Source organism: Nicotiana tabacum, chromosome 22 (genome assembly GCF_000715075.1).
Source record: "Nicotiana tabacum cultivar K326 chromosome 22, ASM71507v2, whole genome shotgun sequence".
Taxonomy (NCBI): domain Eukaryota; kingdom Viridiplantae; phylum Streptophyta; class Magnoliopsida; order Solanales; family Solanaceae; genus Nicotiana; species Nicotiana tabacum.
This window is the reverse complement of record NC_134101.1, coordinates 67,741,178-67,762,107: the sequence shown is the minus strand read 5'-3', so window position 1 is coordinate 67,762,107 and position 20,930 is coordinate 67,741,178. Positions and strand designations below refer to the sequence as shown.

General features: G+C 36.6%; 1 protein-coding gene across 1 annotated transcript; it reads left to right on the top strand.

Annotated features, from left to right (window-relative positions):
* The first annotated feature begins 1,705 nt into the window (after positions 1–1,705).
* Positions 1,706–9,401, top strand: LOC107829857 (transcription initiation factor IIA large subunit). Its single transcript, XM_075243990.1, has 11 exons — positions 1,706–2,009; positions 2,237–2,404; positions 2,487–2,723; positions 2,922–2,973; positions 3,064–3,122; positions 4,307–4,426; positions 5,791–5,910; positions 8,411–8,474; positions 8,559–8,713; positions 8,847–8,930; positions 9,055–9,401. Exons 1-11 carry the CDS (start codon positions 1,887–1,889, stop codon positions 9,076–9,078), a joined length of 1,206 nt encoding a protein of 401 aa, XP_075100091.1. The 5' UTR covers positions 1,706–1,886; the 3' UTR covers positions 9,079–9,401.
* The last annotated feature ends 11,529 nt before the right edge of the window (positions 9,402–20,930 follow it).

Here is a 20,930-nt window from a genome sequence, read left to right as displayed (position 1 = left end):
ACGCAAATAATAATAATAATAATACAGCTTAACAGTGTATTCAAATATTGTCAAACACATCGAATTGCCTAGATACAAAACGTAAATACATAAAATGTAGCTACAGATTGTTAAAAACTCCTTAAAAGGTAGTCATTTCCGAAAGTTACCTGCCATAGCTGAATCTAAGAGCTATTAATGGATCATAGCACCTTTTAATTTAATTATTTTTTATAGCAACAGTGAATTTTTAATTTATCCATCGTAGCTAATATAAAATACACAATGTATTTGATTGTATTCTTCCGTTTTAAATATAGTGTCTTTTGTATTTTCGCTGGAGATTTGATCGATTTTGACTGTATTCTTCATTTCGTTATTTTTTTAGTGTAAATGCATTCAAATACAGTCCAATATGTTCAACTTTGTCACGTCAAATAAGATTGGATACAACTGAACAATGTATTCAAATACACTCAAATACGCGCGAAAAAAATAATTAAATAAAAAATAAAAAATATAGCTTAACAGTGTATTCAAATACACTCAAATACAACGAATTGTCCAAAACTAGCTACGAAACGTAAACACATAAAATGTAGCTACAAATTGTTAAAAGCTCCTTAAAAGATAGTCATTTTTGAAAGTTTCCCTATACTATAATATAGGGTAAATCCGGCTTTTCCCCTAAAATAAAAAGAAAAAAATTTTACCTCCTATAACAAAGGTATACACCCTATCTATTATAAACCAAAATTATTTTAAAATATTATTTTATATAGCTACCTTTTATATTTTATAGCAAAATAAATATTTTATGGTATATACTACCATTGAGGCATGAAAGAAGGCATGAAATTCGCTATTTATGTTTTCTCTCTCTCTTAGACAACTGGATATACCTATTTTTAAGGGATTGACGTTACTGTATTCATGAATACATGGCGCGAATACATGTGAATACATACACGTACAACTGTATTCATAAATACAGCAACGCGAATACATGTGAATACACGCGGTACAGCTGGACTGCCCTGATTTTAGGCGCTGTATTCATGAATACATGGCGCGAATACATGTGAATACATGCGCGTACAGCTGGAATGCCCTGATTTTAGGCGTTTTTTCTGTTGTATTTAGTGACAGACCCAGGATTTTGTGCAAGCGGGTTCAATCTTAGAAGTATATAAATTTAGTCATAAAATAATAGTTGTCAAGTGAGTTCAAATAAAATATTTATGCAAAATTTACACATTTTTAATCCTAATTTATACATATACACAATATTATTTTTTTGTAAAGCGGGTTCAGTTGAACCTGCTAGCCACCACTTGGGTCTGCCACTGGCTGTATTCATGAATACAACAGCGCTAATATATGTAAATACACTATCGTAATAATTGAATAATAGATATAAAAAATTATTATGTATATGATAGCTATAAGAAGTTAATAGCCACTAAACAATAGTGATTTTAAAAATACCTCTAAAAATAACTATATGGCAAAATGGGAATACTAGTGGGTGAGTCGGTGACGCAGCTCTGGGCCGCTTAAACTGCTCCACCCATGTCGTTGTCTTTAAAAAATCTCCCAATTTCTAAAATTTCTATTTTCCCCCAATATAGACAGAAAAGTTCGGAGCTACCAGATCTCGACACGTGTATATCACGCAACTAATCGGATGCAAACCTATTTATATTCCACTCTTTTATTCCTTCTCACTTCCGCTCTTCCCCTATCCTTTCAATCTCTCTCTCCGCCGCTCCGTTCACTTCAAACCCTTCACCGGCGTTCGAAAACCCTAGGCCCTAATTTCTCCCCAATCGGTTAGGGTTTAGCTCCGTAAGATCGTTATTTATTTTTATCCGTCAATTTATCTGATAAAAGTTAGATTCGGAGGAATGGCGAGTTCGACTACGAGCAATGTTTACATCCACGTCATCGAAGATGTCATCAGCAAGGTCCGTGATGAGTTCATCAACAACGGTGGTCCCGGAGAGAGTATCCTCAACGAGCTCCAAGGAGTAATTTCTCTTTTCTTTTTCAATCGATTTTTTCATTAATTAGCAAATTAATGACGCGATTTATGAAATTTGCAGTGTTTCTAGGGTTTTAATTTAGCTGAATGCAGATTAGTTACTATTCTAGTGGGTTTTTGTTGGTTGATATGATTAGTAATTGGGTCTTTTTCTGGATCCAATTAGGTGAATTTAATGGTTTTAAGTTTGATAGTTTAATGGCAATTTTTCAGTTGTGGGAGATGAAAATGATGCATGCTGGGGCTATATTGGGTACAACAGAGAGGAATTCAGCTCCGAAAGGGACAGGTCCAATAACAACCCCTGTTCATGACCTTAATGTGCCTTATGAAGGCACTGAGGAGTATGAAACTCCCACTGCCGATATACTGTTTCCTCCCGTGAGTACCGATTTTACTAGCTATTTAAAAGCAAGCATCTCGTGGGTTCATAAATTGACTCATGTATATTCTCCTCTTGCAGACTCCATTGCAGACTCCGTTGCCTGGTACCGCCCAGACACCGCTACCTGGAACAGCGCAGACACCCCTCCCGGGAACTGCCCAAACACCTCTTCCTGGAACAGCAGATAGCAGCTCAATGTATAATATTCCTACAGGTGGCAGTACTCCCTTTACACCTAATGAGTACTCTTCTTTGAATGATACTGGTGGTGCAACTGAGATGAAAGGCGGTCCAGGGAGACCTAGTCCATTTATGGTAGGCATTTTAACTATCTCCTTGTTGTATTCTGTACAAAGGAAATATGAATCTGTTTTTTAAGATTTATGTTTGCCATACCACATTTAGTTTTTCTAATAGGATGATTTGATGGCCTTTCCCATTTTTCTGTTGCTGCAAGTATTTTTGGTTTCCAGATAAGTATGGTATTGAAAATGTTTGCTTTGACTTGTGCAGCAACCACCCTCCCCTTGGTTGAATCAAAGGCCTCCCCTTGATGTTAATGTTGGTGAGGAAAATATTTGAATATATTCCATGGAAGCAAAGCATTTTGATGCATTACGTATATTAAACGTTAGTTGCCTTCCTCCTGCTGCAGCTTATGTCGAAGGACGAGAAGAAGTTGATCGCGGAGCTTCTCAGCAACCCATGACCCAGGTGAAATGTTATGCTTCTATATACTTGCTAAAGAAAGAAAAGCCACATGACGTCTTTGTTCTCGTAAATTGTGTCACATGATGTTCTTGTTTTTCACACACACACACACACATTATATATTATATATACTAATCTTGAATTTTACACTTGCAACATTTCCTCACAAGTAGACGTGCAGCAAGAGCAACTAAAAGCAAAGTAGTCCACTTTGTTTCGGCATGCCATTCTCATAGGTTAAAGATAATCCTTCTTTCACTGGACACTCCCAAACTGATTTTGTAATATTTTGTGGAACCTGTACAGTTACTTATCTTGGGAGTTCCAAAGTGCATTCTTTAATTCAGAAAAGCAATTTCTTTTTTTTTTATAAAAATCACGATATCATACCTGAACCGACTATAGATATAGCGTGTGTATCCTTCCTATAATTTATTTCTTTTTATGTATTGCATTTCTTTACTGTTGTTTACCGTGCTTAACTGAGCCGAAGGTCTTTCGAAAACAGTCTCTCTACCGGCACAAGGTAGGGGTAAAGTTGGGAATATATTGGGTATGTTGTTGTTGTTGTACAATTACTTATCTTTGGAGTTCAGAAAGGATCCTTGCCCTTCTCATGTAGCCCTTTTCACTCTTCTTTTTAGAAAGCGTTCTTAGCTTTTGTCACTGTAATAACTATAAGGTGGTGAGGAACATGAGGTTGCTTAGCTGCTGACTGGGCTTGCATAACTTTTAGTTAGAATTTATTTATCTGCCTTGTTTTATTGCTTTTATTGGTCTCAAAGCAAAAATTAGTAATTTCGCTAGGTAGTAAATGCATTGCTGCCTAAATACATAATTTTAAATCAGAATGTTGCTGTGTATTGAACACATGTTTTATGTTCTTTAGAGTGGGGAAGAGGAGGTAGGTGTTTGATGCTTTGTCTGCATAATTTTGAGTTTATATCATCATGTTGGATGCAATTGAGTATTATGTATATAGCTAGGGAAGGAAATATTCGAGCTTGATTTGAATCTAGCAATTCTCAACCCTCATGTATACACAAGCAACACGTCTCTTTATGTATTATGTCAATTTCCTGTACCATTGAATTTGCCCTTTCCCTTGGATTTGTGCGTAACATACTGCCTCTACAGAACATGTTAACTTTGGTTCAGAGTTGGTCTTGATGTCAGCTAAATTGCAGGACTTCTTTATGACGGCTGCTGGAAAGCGGAAAAGGGAAGATTTTGCATCTCAATATAACAATGGGGGATACATACCTCAACAGGATGGTGCTGCAGATTCAATATATGACATCATGAAGGCAGGGCTGCTTATTCACTGAATGAGATACTTACTTATATTTCAAACCTATGATATTAACTCTTGGATAACTAAAGCAAACAAGACTTGTGATCATATGAGAAGTATAGCTGGAGTGAGCATTTGTCTGAGGGAATTAAAGAGGGGCCAAGGTTATTTAAATGTAGGCGGGAAGAACTTGTACTTGTGTGGTTAAACAATGTAACACTGTACAACCACCGGTCGTTCTTTGTCATAGTGGTTGAGGGAGTCTTTTCACACTACTAAGTCAAGAGTTCAAGGCTGGTACAACTGGACAAAAATGTAACATTGTACAACCCAAAATGTTTAAATATAAGCTCCTCCGAATGGGTAAAACTTGTGATTTTGCACATCAAGCTTTGCTTTGTTCTCTAGAGGTTCTGTTGTCTCTTGGTTGCTATGATGTCTTGAATTCGTCAAAATGTTCCAATCAATCAACTCGGCCTCAAATCCAAACTAGCTTGGATCAGGTGTATGTATCCTTTGTAACCATTGTATTCTATCTGGCCTAATTCATTCCACTGTAAGTTTTGGTGGACAGAGTCACCAGGTACCTATGCTGGTGGGAGGTAGGAGGTAGGAGGTACCTGGTAGATAGTCAAGGTGCATGCAATGCTGGGCCGGACTTATCTCTAATTAGAGTGTAGCAACAACGAAACCTTAATTAAAAAGCAACCAAACCTTAATTCCAACTAATTAGTATTGCCTATATCTGTGTGTTGCTTCCATTTTGTTCTTTACTTAGCTATTGATTTCAACAAAATTGTAGGTCTTTTAGAACAACAATTTACCATGTGATTTTAGGTCTAACTTGTCCCATTTTAACACCTTACATTGGACATGTGCAATCTATCACCGAAGACATTTGCTCATTTTATTATCTATATGTCATGCTTGCACCCTCTGTAGAATATGATATCCAATCTTTTACCTATAAAAAAATACTCAATCTTGTACGAGCACACATTCACTTTTAAATACTAGGTGAAATATGTTTTATATCCATGGATGTAAAAACCTCCGCTTTTCCGGCTTTTCATCCTTGCTTCTCATTTGGGTTAGGTTGGGGGTGGGAAGAGAAAGCAGGTTGGTTACTTGGTTGATATCAGGAGTCATTTCTTGGAAGATTTACTCCTACAAGGAGAACAGAGTGGAGTTGCTGGCACTGTTAAGAATAGAGCTCTTGGTGTGGAATTTCAAAATTAGAGGATTAGCTTAGTGGTGTCCTACTTGTCTGATTAGTTGCACTGCAACTCATGATACCCTTTTGAATTATGTTTCTATTTTCCAAATTAAAATTCCAACCTAGAATAAGAACAAGATGTACTGGTTTGTCCTATACAGGATAGTGAAGGCAGCAATTTTCAGCTTGAGTTGGTGACGTCTATCCAGGCTGCTGCTTCTAGAATTCCTCAAGTTGATGGTCCAACCGACCATTATGACGAAGCGCTTTCGACACCCAATGTAAGTTTTCTTCTTTTATGTATCATCGTCATCCAAAGTCATATTCACTTGCTATACAAAGATCATGTGTTTGTCCTATTTATTCAAGCATAGTTACCCTCTTGATTGCACATGCGGCATTTTAATTGCAGTTTTCATCCATGTGCTATGTATAGAGATGGCAATGGGGCGGTGCGGGTGCGGGGCGGGGTGGGCGGGTTTGAACGTTAGCGGGGCGGTGCGGGTTCAATTTTTAAATAAAAAAAATAACGCGGGGCGAGGCGCGGGTGGGGATTTAATTTTTTGAACTAACAGATTGTACTGTATATTAGAGGATGCAAATTACATGTGCGAATCTCACAACATATTGTTCTCATCGAGCCAAGCATCAGTTCAGTTCTTTACACATATTCTATTATATTTTGCAATTATCAAGAAAGAACTGCTTTAATTTCTTCTTTAATATTATCTTAAAATAATAAGTATATACTATGAAGATCTTCTTTTATCCTAGGTTGATCTGGCCCCAATTCTTATCAAAGATAATTCTGCTTCCTAATCTAAAAACTATATATTTAATTCTGTCCGTGTGAACTGATACATTGTGCACTTAAAAGCAATGACAAGCAAAAAGGCTACTTCAAAAAAGCTAAGTATATGAAAGAGAGAGAGATAGAACAATTTGGATATAATTATTTGTTTTAAAAAAAAATCAGATTTAAGTCTAGCTTTCTGAAAAAGAGAGAATTTTTATTAAAAATATTTGCGGGGCGGGGCGGGGCGGGGCGGGGCGGGGCGGGTGAATGCGGATTTAAATCCTATGCGGGGCGGGGAGGGTTGAAATTGTGCGGGTTCAGACAAAGCACCGCACCGCCTGCCATTCATAGCTATGTATCTGTTTTTGCTTTAGTTGTGGCATTTTAATTTTTTGGGTGCCTTGAAAGTTTCCTTTCACACAGAATGAATTTCAAATGCTTTTGAGTTTTGAACTATGCTCGGATCCTTCAAAATCTCTGTTGTACTCGTGTCGAACCGACACTATTTGGGTGTGGGTGTGGGTGTGGGATCCGAACTAGATTTGGTCACCTAACTTGGGTGCTTTGACGATGGCCAAGAAGTATAGGTTAATTGGGTACTTGGTTTGATTTAGGGATTGTCACACTCACACACACCCATACTTATATGTCGTAATATACATTTATTAGTGATATCCCAGCACCCACACCCTTACCCGTACTTCGATCCGTGTCCCCGAATCCTAAAATTTATGTGATAAAGAATCTGTCCTAGACGTACAGCCGTATCGGATACCTGCACCCGTATCCTAGCAACACAGGTTTTTAAAGGTATTTTCAGTGCTTAAGGGTGTACATGTGGACAAAGGGCTTATTTCAATGAGATACAGATAACATATGCATGCTTTTCTTTTGAATGAAATAACATATGCATGTATTTGGATTGGGTAGCATTGAATCAGTGTTCTACTGAATAAGGCATGCTTGGGTTGGTTTGGAGCTGCCCCAAGACACTGCAGACCTTAGTTATAATTCGAAAACTTTCACCAAGTGTCCCTTTTAAGGGCTGGTGGTCAACTTTTGTCCCTGCTTTCAAAGTGGTGCAAATATAGATCCAGCAGGAGAAATCCAGCATAATTTCTTCTTCTTCCTGCTTCCACACTGATTTTGGATGAAAATTACATGGTTGTATAGAACTTTAGATATGAATTTTCAGCAGACGACCTTACTCTCATAAAATGGGACCCTGTTATCTCTGCTTGATTTGCCCATCCAAACTACCTGACCCATTATGGTTGAAGGCCAAAATTTCTATATCTAAGAATTCAAGCCAATGTAAACTAATGCTGTTTTCTTTTACTTGTAAAAAAGTGAGAAACTAATTTTGTTTTCATAAGAGCAGCATGGCCTGATCCATTATGGTTGACCTAATTTCCGTTTAGTTTGACCAGGACAAAAACCCTCGTTTTCCTTCAATGGCGAAGCCCACTATATCAGAAAGCAATTCTATTATTAAAGGGCAGTCAGAATTTAATGTGCAATCTCATACCCTTTCACATTTTCCTACTATTTTCTTAAACAGTCAATTATAACAAATTATTGAAATTTTTCTCTTAACCTACGTGAAAAGTCACCTGGTTATACAACTTATGATGAAGTGAGTAAATAAATAACTAATGCTACTCTATTCTACTTTTGACTGAGATATGTTATCTTTTTCACGAATAATTAGCTGCCGCATCCATTCCTAGATTCTGTCCTCAGTTCTGGACTATGATCAACTAATAGGTAGAAGTGTCGCTTAGTGTGCATGTTTCTCTCTGTTTTTACTATTGTGCCTATCCTATAATGTATAATGCTTGAGGAAGCTTTCTAGCTCTTTTATTGGAGTGAAGATGAGAACTTCTTTATTCTCTTCTCCTTGTCATATTTATTTGACAAACATGAAATCTGATAGCTTTCGAATGGTATTCTAGTAACCTTATTTGTTATTTTCCAACTTGAAGATCTATGGTTATCAAGGGGTGGTCAATGAAGACTATAATATAGTCAACACACCAGCACCAAATGGTAATTTTCTCAGCTACATAGTCTTTATGGCTATAACTTATCCTCCTTCTGATGCTGCTGCAATCTCTTCTTTACACCCTTTAGATATGCAAGCGCCTACTCCTGCTCCCGTCCTTCAGAATGATGATGTTGATGATGATGATGAGCCCTTGAACGAAAATGATGACGACGATTTTGATGATGTGGACCAAGGGGAGGATCTAAACACAGCGCATCTAGTTTTGGCTCAATTTGACAAGGTTAAAATATCATTTTTGTTAATGTATTGAGGGGAAGATTTTGTATGCCCCATTATGTTGTTTATCATGAAAAACAAAAGTGTCGTATCAGTCTTGATGTGCTACAAAGCTGACTTGATACAAGCTTCTGTAGGTGACACGTACAAAGAGCAGGTGGAAATGCACCCTTAAGGATGGCATAATGCACATAAATAATAAAGACATTCTTTTCAATAAGGTTGGATTTAGAACCTTTTGTTCTGATTTGCATTTTATTTTCTTTGCTAAAAAGGTCCCTTGTCATTGTTACTGTTATTTTTATCCCTGAGTTGATCTATTTGGTTCATTGGTTACTTGTCCAGGCAACTGGAGAGTTTGACTTCTGAGGCAGTTGAAGGAAAACCAAGTTTGGCAGTAAAGGAGCTCAAATTGAAGAACCAATCAAGCTGATTACTTATTTTGTTGTTGGCATTTTAGTGAAAGTTAAAACTCGAGGAGACTAAGTTGCTTAATGCTCATTGCTAGAGAAGTTTTTTGGTTGGCCGAGTGTATATATATAGTAAAAGAGCTGCTGCTTGGCCATATGGATTACTTGTTGAGCTTTTGAACTTGATCTGAGAGGAATGTATAATTTTCCTGTGTTGTACGTACGCCTTTGGAACATTTTGGCTTAATTTAATACAGTGGTATCTCTCTCTCTTGTCTGTTATTTTAGCTGAATTGTGCTCATGATACCTCTAGGATAGTTCCATGAACTGTGTACTTCTTGGATCAGTCATGCCAATATATTCCCAATTTGCATGTGTTGTGATATGTGACTTGTAACAATTGAGTTTAATTGCAGCTCTTACTGGTGTTTGGGAGGAAGGTTAGGTTTCGATGAAGTGCGATGTTCATTCATATATTAGGACATAGTTTGTTACCTTATTGCACATTTCTTACCCGTGTTAGCAAATGGAAATTAAAGAAGAAAAATTTCAAAATAGATCAAGTCTTTAGCCTGTTGGTATTTTTATCGGAAAAAGTTTGTTCACACCTACATTACGTCTCTTTATTGCACATGCATCTCTAATCTAAATAGTTAATCGACACAGATTATAATCTCAATTTATTATATAACCATGAAAGGTAAATTGACGTGGCTTAGTGTAAACATTGGTTACTATATCCCCGGATGTGCATTAATGGACCTCACTTTCCTTTTGACTTTGATTTATTTATATTTAAGTGAGTGGATAATGAAAATCCATGTGGAAGGCAGTGATTTGCAGCACTGGTGAAGATTACCAGGGGAAGAAATAATGAAACTAAAACGTAGAGGAATTCACCGTAATATAGAAGATGCGAGAAATTTTAATACGTGAGTCACATATTAAAATGAACTCATGTGAGTCTAATTATTTCTTTAGAAGTGAACTCATGTTCGTACTTATTTATTTTAAAGCAAAAGCTACAAAATGCAATGTTTAAGCCAACTTTTTTTTTTAAATTGGAGGCTTAACTAATGGACAATAAAAGAAAAAGAAGAAAGAAAAAGATCTCTTTTATTATATTATCATATTATTATAACAAAGAAAAAAAAGCAAACCAAGGTGAAAGAATGCATTATGATCTATGCAGTCTTCAACGCAATAAACAAGTTGAGAATAGCAATTACACTAAAATATCTCTAATCGCATTGTCTAATAATTCAATTACTTAGTACAAGAAAAGAATAACTATGTCAAACTTAAAAAAGAAAATGAGTTTTAAAAAGAAAAGGATGAAACAGCTAACGTGACAGTCCCCCACAGCCTATACTTCTTCAGCAAAGTGTTCCTTCATATTTTTTAGCACAAAGTGTATGTTTTCTTCTTCATCGTAGAATGGATCCTAAGAAATTAGATTTTCAATTAAAAATATTTTTTATCAAAGAGCAGACCTAGAAATCGTTGATCTTGGGAGAGTTTTTCTTTTTTCTTTTTCTTTTATTGTCCATTAGTTAATCCTCTAATTAGGAAAGAGAATAGACTTAAATATTACCTTTTTAGCTTATACTTTAAAATAAGTAGGAACATTAATCCACTTGTCAAAAAATAAATTAAACTCACATAATTAATTGTCACGACCCAAAATCTCACCAGTCTTGATGGCGCTTATCTCAATATTAGGAAAGCCCACAATCTTATTAAGTAATGATCATCCATTTGGTTTCCAAAACATGATAACTTTATTAATGACGACAAGGAGGAGGAGAGTTTCCTCTCAAACTGTTAGGAAGCCAAGAAAGACCTTTGCACCTAAAAATAGTTGCATGATTTACACAATATCAAATGAAATACCAAGAAGAAAACAAAATATGTTTAAAAGGTAAACAACACAAACAGACTACGCGATCCTTAACCTCTGACTATGATGTAAGAGCAAAAGGTTCGACTTATTAATATCATAAGAAAAGAAAACAATTCACATTAAGTTGGAAAATAGTACGTCTAATTCACCAGGTTATACAACTGCAGGAGCCAATCAAATACTATAAACCTTAACGCCCTAAGTTGGCAAGGGCACATTGCGACTGAAACAAGGCGAAAATGGTCGAAGGTTCTGTATATGTCCCTAAGGCAGGATGTTGCCATCCACCTTTCTCCATAGGAGCATTATTTCCCTGAATGATATGTTTGGCTTTTCCATTTATAATGTTATCATCACACTTGACATTTTCATTCAGAGATGTGCTAGAAAATATAAGTGGAGATAACAAAGGAATGGCACAATGAGAGGAAGCTTCTTCCATGAAATTGGAAGGCACTCTGAAATTACCATCCACATTCATCTTATCTTCTAGTTGTAGAGAAGAGGGTGCTTTCTTCTGTAACCTGGTACAAGACACCCCCTCTTTCTTGCTTGCTTCCATTTCTCATACAATAATTATTTCTCGAATCTTTGCTATCATAGTCGAAAGAAAAAGTAAGTTTGATGAAGAGCTAAATATGTTTAAGAAAGGAGCGAGAATAGAGGGGAAAGAAAGAGAGAATTGTTGTCACAGTATTTCTATGGTGCGGAAAGTATGGGGTCGGTTATAAATATTCTATTTTTCTTTCCACGGTTATGATTTGTGAATATTAAAAGGAGAGGAAATAAGAGCAGTTACATGTAACGGTCATTTTAATCTAGTGAATATTTACAAGTTTTCGTCATCACTTTACGTGGCTAGCTATTGTTGTTATCGTTTATAAATTTTATGGTTCACTTAGGGTTTGGTACTTAAAAAACAGGACATTGCACAAATATTTGCAACTCCTTGTTCATAGTCTGTGTTCTCTGCCTTAAGCATCATTAAGAGAGTCCGGAACCTAAATAACAAGTTTTTGAACTCAAAAAATCAAAATAGGTATGAAAAAGAGATGAGAACCGTTTTATATATAGCACATATTTTACATACGCTATACGTTAACGGCTAGTTACCCCGTTAACGTATAGCGCATTTATACTGCATATTATGACTGCCGTGATGATTGACACTATAGCGCATGTAATACATGAGCTATGTGTACAACGCATATATTACATGCGCTATATGGACATTTCACGTGCCTAAGAAATTTATAAGGCCGAATATTCATTCTTGAAAAAATTTGAACCAATTTTCCTTTGTTCTTCAATATCCTTTATACATCCCTTCATTTTCATCAATATATACAAAGTTCTCTTTGATTCTTGCTATGATGTCTGATGAGCGAAAAATTAGGGTTGCATTATATTGGGGCGGTGAGGCTGTGGTGGAGAATAACTTGATGCACTATTGTTGTCTACACAGTATATTGTTAAGGTGTCACTCACATTGGAGTACCACAAATTGGTATCTCTAATTTGTAAAAGAATGAGTGTGAGTAAATGTTCGGTTAATCTTAAGGTAATCGAAAGATATCCGTATTCTCTTACTCCACAAGATGTAGCTTGTTATGCCTAGTTTAACATCGATAACAATGAAATTCTGCAAGATTGTTTGAGGACTCCGGATGAGTACATGGTTTTTCTTGTGTTAAGCATATTGTAAATGTACGTAAAGTTCGAAGACGTCACCAATACTAATGTTCCGCAAACTAAGGCTAACAGTCAACTATCTGGTGGTATTTTCGGAGCTATTTTATCCGAACAGGTTTCGTACGAAAGAGTCTGGCCCGATCTAAGCTTATCTCCACAGGTTAACGAGGAGTGAGGGCATAATTTCTCGCAAATGCAGTAGCATGGAAGGTCACCAAATTTACAGAATTTACATGTTGAGATAAATTATAATTTACCTTGTTGTAGTATAACTATTTGTTTTATATATAATAATAGTAATAACTCTTATATCTTTCATAGGGGTTACCGGCCAAATATAAATTTTACAAGTTATAAGCCAACCAACAGTTGGAATCTATCTAGTTTTGGAGGGATGGATCATGCTGGTCCATCCTCGAGTCATTAGTAATTTTAATAATGTGCATCATGGGCTATCTACAAATTATGAATGATACGTTTTAGTGTTAAAGTTAATATATTATGTTGAGATGTACAAAATATTAATTATTTGATTAGTTGTGCAGGAAAAATGAGCAACGTGATGGTATTGTCCTAACTCAGTTGGGCGATGATGATATTTTGAATCAGGATATGGCAGATGCACATAGTGAGGAAGATGACAGTGATCAATGCTGATGATTCAGGCGATGAAGCACCCTTCTAATGAGAGCGATGATGAGGAACCACACTTCACATATGAGAGTGACAATGAGCAACCAGATTTGACGACGGATCATATGATGCCACCACTCAACATACTCCGTATATGCAGACTCCACCAACTGTTAGACCAACGGTGTACGAGTTGCATGTGCCCTTTTATTCAAGGAAGATTTCCTACCTTGATCACTTGCCAAGTATGCCGGATGTGGATGCCCTTATAAGGTATCTTTATGATATTCATACAACAATGTGAGATGAAAGTAGACCAATAGAGCTATGCAAAAATATGCTTTTCAATGACAAGGCTCGCCTCAGTAGGGCGGTGCAAATTTACAACATAAAAAAATATCGTGAGATCGAGGTTGTTGAGTCATCTAAAAAATGATATAAGGTAGTTTGTAGATGGAACCAAGGTTGTAAGTCAATGCTGAGTGGAAGAAAGTTAAAAACTAATATGTGGGTGGTTGGTAAATGCATTGGCAAGCACTTGTACTATGGACACATTCAATGGGAACCATTTTAACCTGAACGTTGATTTGATTTTCCTTGTCTTGATTCCACCCATTGAGTCATCCATAAGGTACAAGGTGAAAGAGTGCATAATATTAGTTGCGTAGGTATAAGGGTGTACCATTATAAAAATAAAGGCATTTCTTAGGCATAAACGTGCGTGTGAGATTATTTATGACAACTGGGATAAGTCATTTGCTGCTCTACCGAGGTACATGGTTGCTTTGCAATACTTTAATCTCGGGACAGTTGTTGAATGGAAGCACGATTGATGTCCTGACATTCCATAAAACATATTCAGATATGTGTTCTGGCATTTAAACCATCCAATGATGGTTTTGCCATTGTCGGCCTGTAATCTCTATGGACAATATATATGTGGACGGGAAGTACGATATAAAGATGTTGATTGTCGTTGGGGTAGATTCTAATGGCCAAATATTTTCCCTTGCTTTTGGTATTTTTGTCAATGAGAGTCAAGAGACTTGGACATAGTTTTAAACTACTTGAAGGAGCATATTGTGAGATAATGTTCAGGTATTTGTCTAATATATGATCGACACATTGTCATTTTAAGGTTTATGTTTGCTTTGGATGAATGGAAGGAGTCGTATGGCTACCACCGTTACTGTGTTAGTCACTTGAAGACTAACTTCCAGCGGGTTTATCCGAATAATAGGTTGCATGATCTAATGTTGTTGGTTGCAACAAATCATCAAAAGAGGAAATTCTTGATGCGGATGGAATTGATTAGGCAGAAAGACGAAGGAGCCTATATTTGGTTGAGGGATCTTGAGATTAAAAAATGGACTCTGCAGAAGGATAGTGACAGAAGATGGGAAATTTTAAATACAAATGTCTCAGAGTCTTTCAATGGGTTGTTAAAGTCAGCCTATGGACTTCCAGTCACTGGCATAGTGCAGATATCATTGAAGTATCTAGCGGAGAGGTTTGTTGATAGATTCCACAGTTCATCCTCCTTGATTGAAAGGGGTGTTCCAATTATGCCAAAATCGATGCAACAGTTTGAGCCTCATAGCAAGCGGTCGCAGTGGCATACATATTTCTAATATTACAGTGACCAAAATATTTTTGAAGTTCGAATCAGTTTGCATCAAGGCCGCGGTAATAATACCCACCCCATCAATGAGAGTACGCGGTTATGTTCATGTTGTAAATGGATAATTTATCACATGATATGCTCTCATGTCATGAAGTGCTTCCAACATAACGGATTTACAATGACGAGGTATGTTGATAGAGAATATAGTGTAGTTGTATACACAAATATCTATAGCGGGTACTTCCAACCATTGGCTTCTGAGTTTTTTGGCCGCTGGAACCATTTGCAATGGTTTGTAACAAGGCATTTTTGCGTAGCAGGGGAGTGCAAAAAAAAATGTGGATATTGAACCAAATTAATGTTGGAGATCCCATAGACGCACATAAATATGGTCTATGTTCCCAAACAGGACATAATCGCCATAAATGTCCTATAGTCGGTTTGGGACGCGGTGGCAATTCAGCTCGTGGTGGAAGTTCATCCAATATTGGCAGTTATCAGGCATATTATTAGTATTTTTAGCAGTGTGTTTAATAGGTGTGTTTGTAATATCAATTAAAAAAAATTGTATTTCCAATAGTGTTAACTCTAATTGACACTTAGCATTGAGAATTCAATAGAAAACATAACATATAAAATTTAAAAAATAAGACATTTTCATTCGTCATTATTGTCACTGTTGGGCACTAATTCATTGTTATTGTCGTCGGGGTCTTCATTGTCATTTTCTTCGTCAACATCGTGTTTGCATCCGTCCGGACCCAGGGCATCATAATTTCGCCCCCAATTATCACACATTTATCGTATTTCATCACTATCATGAATAAGATCACTTGCTTTGTTTCTACAATAATATGGCACTCCGATATCCAACGTCTTTGGTAGATATTTTGGTAGACCCTTCCATTCCACAGGAAAATCAACATCTCTATGATTTATTCTCTAATAAAGCCCAATACTGATCCTCAGTCCCTTGGAAGTAGTTAAGATCATCCAGTGCATGATGAACGGCTAGTACCTTTTCCATTTCTAAGATTTCCTTCATCAAATGCCGAATAACTTCTGGTTCATACATGTGTGTGTAAGTTTGGAATATATCCTACAATGCTTGTGGTATATCTAGCCCATGCCAACTACATAAGAACTCATAATCGCACCTTTTTGAGTGTAGGTAAACCCACTGTTGGTTTTCACCGTAAATTCACATACCTTCGGGCTTTGTAGAATGCATGCTTTTTAGAATACGCCTCCCCCTCAATAATGTGCCCTGTAATTTTTAGATCTATATGTGTATTGATGGGTTTATTTTCTTAGTGACGTAAAATACCATACCACTTATCATCTACCAAATCAGTATAGTAACCTAGCATGTTCTTTTCAAGAAAGGGATCGATTGTGTTTTGACCCATGCCATGTGGATCGTTTGAACTACCTTAACCCCTTTGCCTCTTCTTAAATAATTTATTAAAGGTAAGTCATTTTGGAAAAGCTTGGTTAAATGAATAACTTCAAAAAATATAATAGTTCTGCTTATCAAGAATGAAAATGGAGGTAGTTCGACATGACGTATCGTACAAGATGCGCTATTTAAATGCATGCCTTATCTTGTCCACATGGCACACTTGTACCTGAAAAGCCATGTACGCACATGTACCATAATAATTCATTTACTAGTTTAACATGGTGTATGTACAATATGCGTTATGCAACAATTCAGAAAATAGTACAAATTAAATGCATGTCTTTTCTTCTCCACCTGAAAAGGCCTGTCGCACTTATACCATAATTATTCGTTTACTAGTTTAACATGGCGCATGCAAAATATGCGTTATGCAACAGTTCGAAAAAAACAGTACAAATTAAGTGCACGACTTGTCTTGTCCAACTAAAAAGGACTGAACGTATTTGTCTTGTAATGATTTGTTTACTAGTTCAACATGGCGCATGTAACACCTCACAGTATTACGTCGATGTTACACTCCGCAGTATTACGACGATGTTATATCCCGTAGTATTTGTTACATTTCACATTTTCGTACGTTAAAGTTTCGTCGTAAGTGTTACATCCCACATTTCGTACGTTAAAGTTTCGCCGTAAGTTAATCGACGTAAGCTCGGGAATGAGATTATTTTTGAGGTTATAAGTATTTATGCTATTTGTAACAAGTGATAAGTGATTGCCTTGAAGATTAGAGGGTAAACAAATCAAAGAATGAGTATTCGTTAAAGTTTGTCAATTTGGGATAAAATACAGTCCAGGCTATAATACCTGATATTTATGGACTAGTGCCATACAAGGTACCACATGACCATGTGTCACGTCCCAAAAGTTGTGTTAAAAGTGATTAGTATTTTAAGTAAATTAGGATATTACTTAATTATGTGGGATATTGGTTAATTATTGATTTAATGAGAGATTAACTAGCTAATTAGGAAATAATGGATAAGCTTAATGGAGACCCAACGTGGCAGCAAGTTATTTATGTAACAAATGACTCTTTGGCTAAGGGCTAGGTGACCTATTTAAGGAATTTGTTGGCTAGTCATCACCTAAAGTGGGGCCCACTCACTATTATAAAATCACCTCCCTACATCATTTAAGGGAATATAAATGCTTGCTAGTAACAGATGAGAATTCTAAAAAGGAATTCATATGAACCCCTTATAATGCTATAACAACGTGAATTTCAAATACTAAGGGATCACGGTAGAATCTTTTCATACGGATTTTACCCTACTTCGATCTTGCCGTTATATGTTTTGTCGCAATTGACGCGTGTTAGAGTAATTGTCAAGAGAATCATCTCAATTATGTTAAGGCTATTCTTTCTTTCCTTTTGGCATGATCCATACGATACAAACGAAACGAGTAAATGCACAACTTTCATAAATGACTCTATTCATAGAAGTACTAGAAGTGCCTATGTTCTTGATTCCCTATGTGTCTTATTATTATATCTTCTGTTCATGGGTCTCAGAAAAATACATAGTTGATAAAGTTTATCCGAAGGTATATTGATTTTATGACATTTTGAGAGATCTTATTAACTCACTTTTTATGAATTTCATTCATTTATAAATGTACATTGACCCATGACCAGATGGCGTTATATACGTGTATATTATACGTATATGGGATATGGGAAAAGGTTACGGCGTTATATACGCACCACCACCTGATCAGCTAGTATACGTTGATGATTCTGCCCACAGTGGCCGAGATGATATGATGGGATGCCCTCAGAGGCTCAATGATATTATGTACGCATATACCTATGAATGGTATGACATTTATACACATATGCATGACATTATAAATGTTTCATGATTCACAGAGCTATTCAAACGTACAGGTTGAGTCTTTTACTCCATGTTTCTTTCATGTCTATTGTATACGGCTTTTCCTGCCTTACATACTCGGTACTTTATTTGTACTGACGTCCCTTTTGCCTGGGGACGCTGTGTTTCATGCCCGCAGGTCCCGATAGACAGGTTGAGAGTCCTCCAAGTAGGCTATCAGCTCAGCGGAAGGTGTTGGTGTGCTCCATTTACTCTGGAGTTGCCTATTTGGTCAGTGTAATTTGGACATGTTTTGATTGGTATGGCGGGTCCTGTCTCGACCTTTATGATATTTATCTACTCTTAGAGGCTTGTAGACAGATGTCATGTATATGGATACTTGTATGGCCTTATCGGCCTATGTTTTGAGTATATAAAGGATCATGTCGGCCTTATAGGCCCGTACGTCATATGTATAAGTCGATATATCATGTTGGATCATCCTATGTCGAGTATTCCCTCATGCTTTATTCTAGTTATCTCATGAGAGCCCTTATGGTTCATTTACCTATGATAGTATGATATGAAAGATATATTACGTTGGTACTCGGTTGAGTAAGGCACCGGGTGCCCGTCACGGCTCATTGATTTGGGTCGTGACAAAAGTGGTATCAGAGCAGTTCTATCCTAGGGAGTCTACAAGCCGTGTCTAGTAAAGTCTTATTTATGGGTGTGTTGTGCACCACACTTATAAGCAGGAGGCTATATGGCATTTAGGATTGTCACTCTTTCGTCTTACTCTAGATCGTGTGGTAGATCTCACTTGTAAGAATTCAAACTCCTAAATTCTATTTTATTCGTAATAAGACGATACCTACATCCAAAAGACATTTGATAAGAGATGTAGCTGTGGAAGAGTTGAGTCGGAAGAACTCAATTTTGCATAATGCTTATGATGAGTAAATGGAGGTCTTCAGCAGATCATGTGTGTACTAAGATGTGTAAGCCTCTTGATAAGGAGCCCTAAGGCATGAATATCTATCCATACATATGGTAAAAAGCAATAAGAGAATCTGAAGATAGATACAAGTTTCAATAAGTAAAAGAAGCAAGGTAAAGAAGGGTACGGGGTACCTAGTTAGTGAAGATTATCAGTATTTACAATTATGGCAGAGAAATATAAGCATTTTGAGTTACTTTCAACAGTAACAGAGGTATGTACAATTGGCCACCCTCATCTTAGTTATGCCCTATTGGAGCTAACATATATTGTTTAAGAGAAGGATGGGATATCATGATCCAGTTGGGGTTAAAGTAACCCAAAATGGTGGATGGATTGTTAGCATTAGCTGACATTTTCGAAGGATAGTGCAAATGTGGTAATAGAGCTCCTTGTGAGATACCCAGATGGTGCACTCTAGAATAGTACATTCGAATATGAATACTAGAATGTTCAGAAAATTCAGAAAATAAGCAGTGGAAATCCTAGAAGGCATAAATATTTACCTTAGTATGGCTCCCGTACCCAGTAAAGAGAGAAGTTAGGCGTCCCGAAGAGCTAGTGAGATGAAGCAAGGGGAGTTAAAAGTGAAAGAACGTTTTGTTGAAGTTTTCAGAATAAAGTGATAGACAGAAATATTAGTAGGAGAATAAGAAGAGAGCAAATGAAGTATTATGAGTAAGCTGTGATATATTGGTGATAAAGGTAAATCAAAATATGACATGATGACATAGTCTATAGTCAAGTGAAGAAAAGACAAGAGAATACATGCTTTGAAACAATAAAAGAGTATAAACCATAAAGTCATATCCTCATTTCAAGAAATAAGTTAGTGATTCCAACATGATTACCAGAAGGAATAGTTAGACACCGGAGTAATAGAAATTCGTATGGGCTGGAGAATAAGATAAACTGAACATGAATTAGGGCAGAATGATTTGATAATAGTCGACATCATGAGAATTTCAGAGATCGCGTTCCAGTGATAATAGTATGGACAACAGAAGAATAACCTTTAAAGGTCATTCAAGAAGAGGCTTCCCTAAAGCGAGCATTGTGAGCAAAGTTAAGCTTAAGGGACTAAGTGTACCAGTTACACAAGGTGTCACCCTCATGCGTAAGAAATTCAGTTATCCCTGGTACAGAAAGGGTTACCGCAAGGCGAGTAAGAGTCCATGAAGATGTGAAAAGACGCCAAAGATGAAAAGGTAACTCTGGAATAGTAAAGGAAAAATATGGTAGAATGGCGAAAGGAATGAGATTGCATTTATTTAGATCCTACAGATATGATACGACTCCAGAACATTATGCAAGCATGACATCGGGTAGAGGCAATAAGGGTTCCGCACCAAACGATATTGATAAATAAGTGGGAATGAGCACTTGATACATAAGGAGCCAGCACGAGAGGTAAGTTAAGACAAAGGAAATAACCCAAGAGAGATTACGCGGAATATAGATATGAGAATGGACCAACGAGTAGTTAGTAGTTGATTCAGGAAGAGTCTAATTATGGCTAGACAAGAGGTTACAGATAAATCAACAGATCATGCAAGATAAACTTAGTGAACCACAACATAGGGAATTCAGTCTGGCAGATATAACATCGTGACCCTTAAGAAATATTCAGATAGGAGTTGGGGTAGTTAAAGGTACCATATGAATGTTACGGAAATAAA

What these genes read in the sequence shown, in the direction of transcription:
- LOC107829857 (XM_075243990.1), top strand. Translation starts at nt 1,887, where the DNA reads ATGGCGAGTTCGACTACGAGCAATGTTTACATCCACGTCATCGAAGAT. An exon ending in TCCCCTTGATGTTAATGTTG is followed by an intron (nt 2,974 to 3,063) that starts GTGAGGAAAATA and finishes CTCCTGCTGCAG; the next exon opens with CTTATGTCGAAGGACGAGAA. An exon ending in CAACACACCAGCACCAAATG is followed by an intron (nt 8,475 to 8,558) that starts GTAATTTTCTCA and finishes TACACCCTTTAG; the next exon opens with ATATGCAAGCGCCTACTCCT.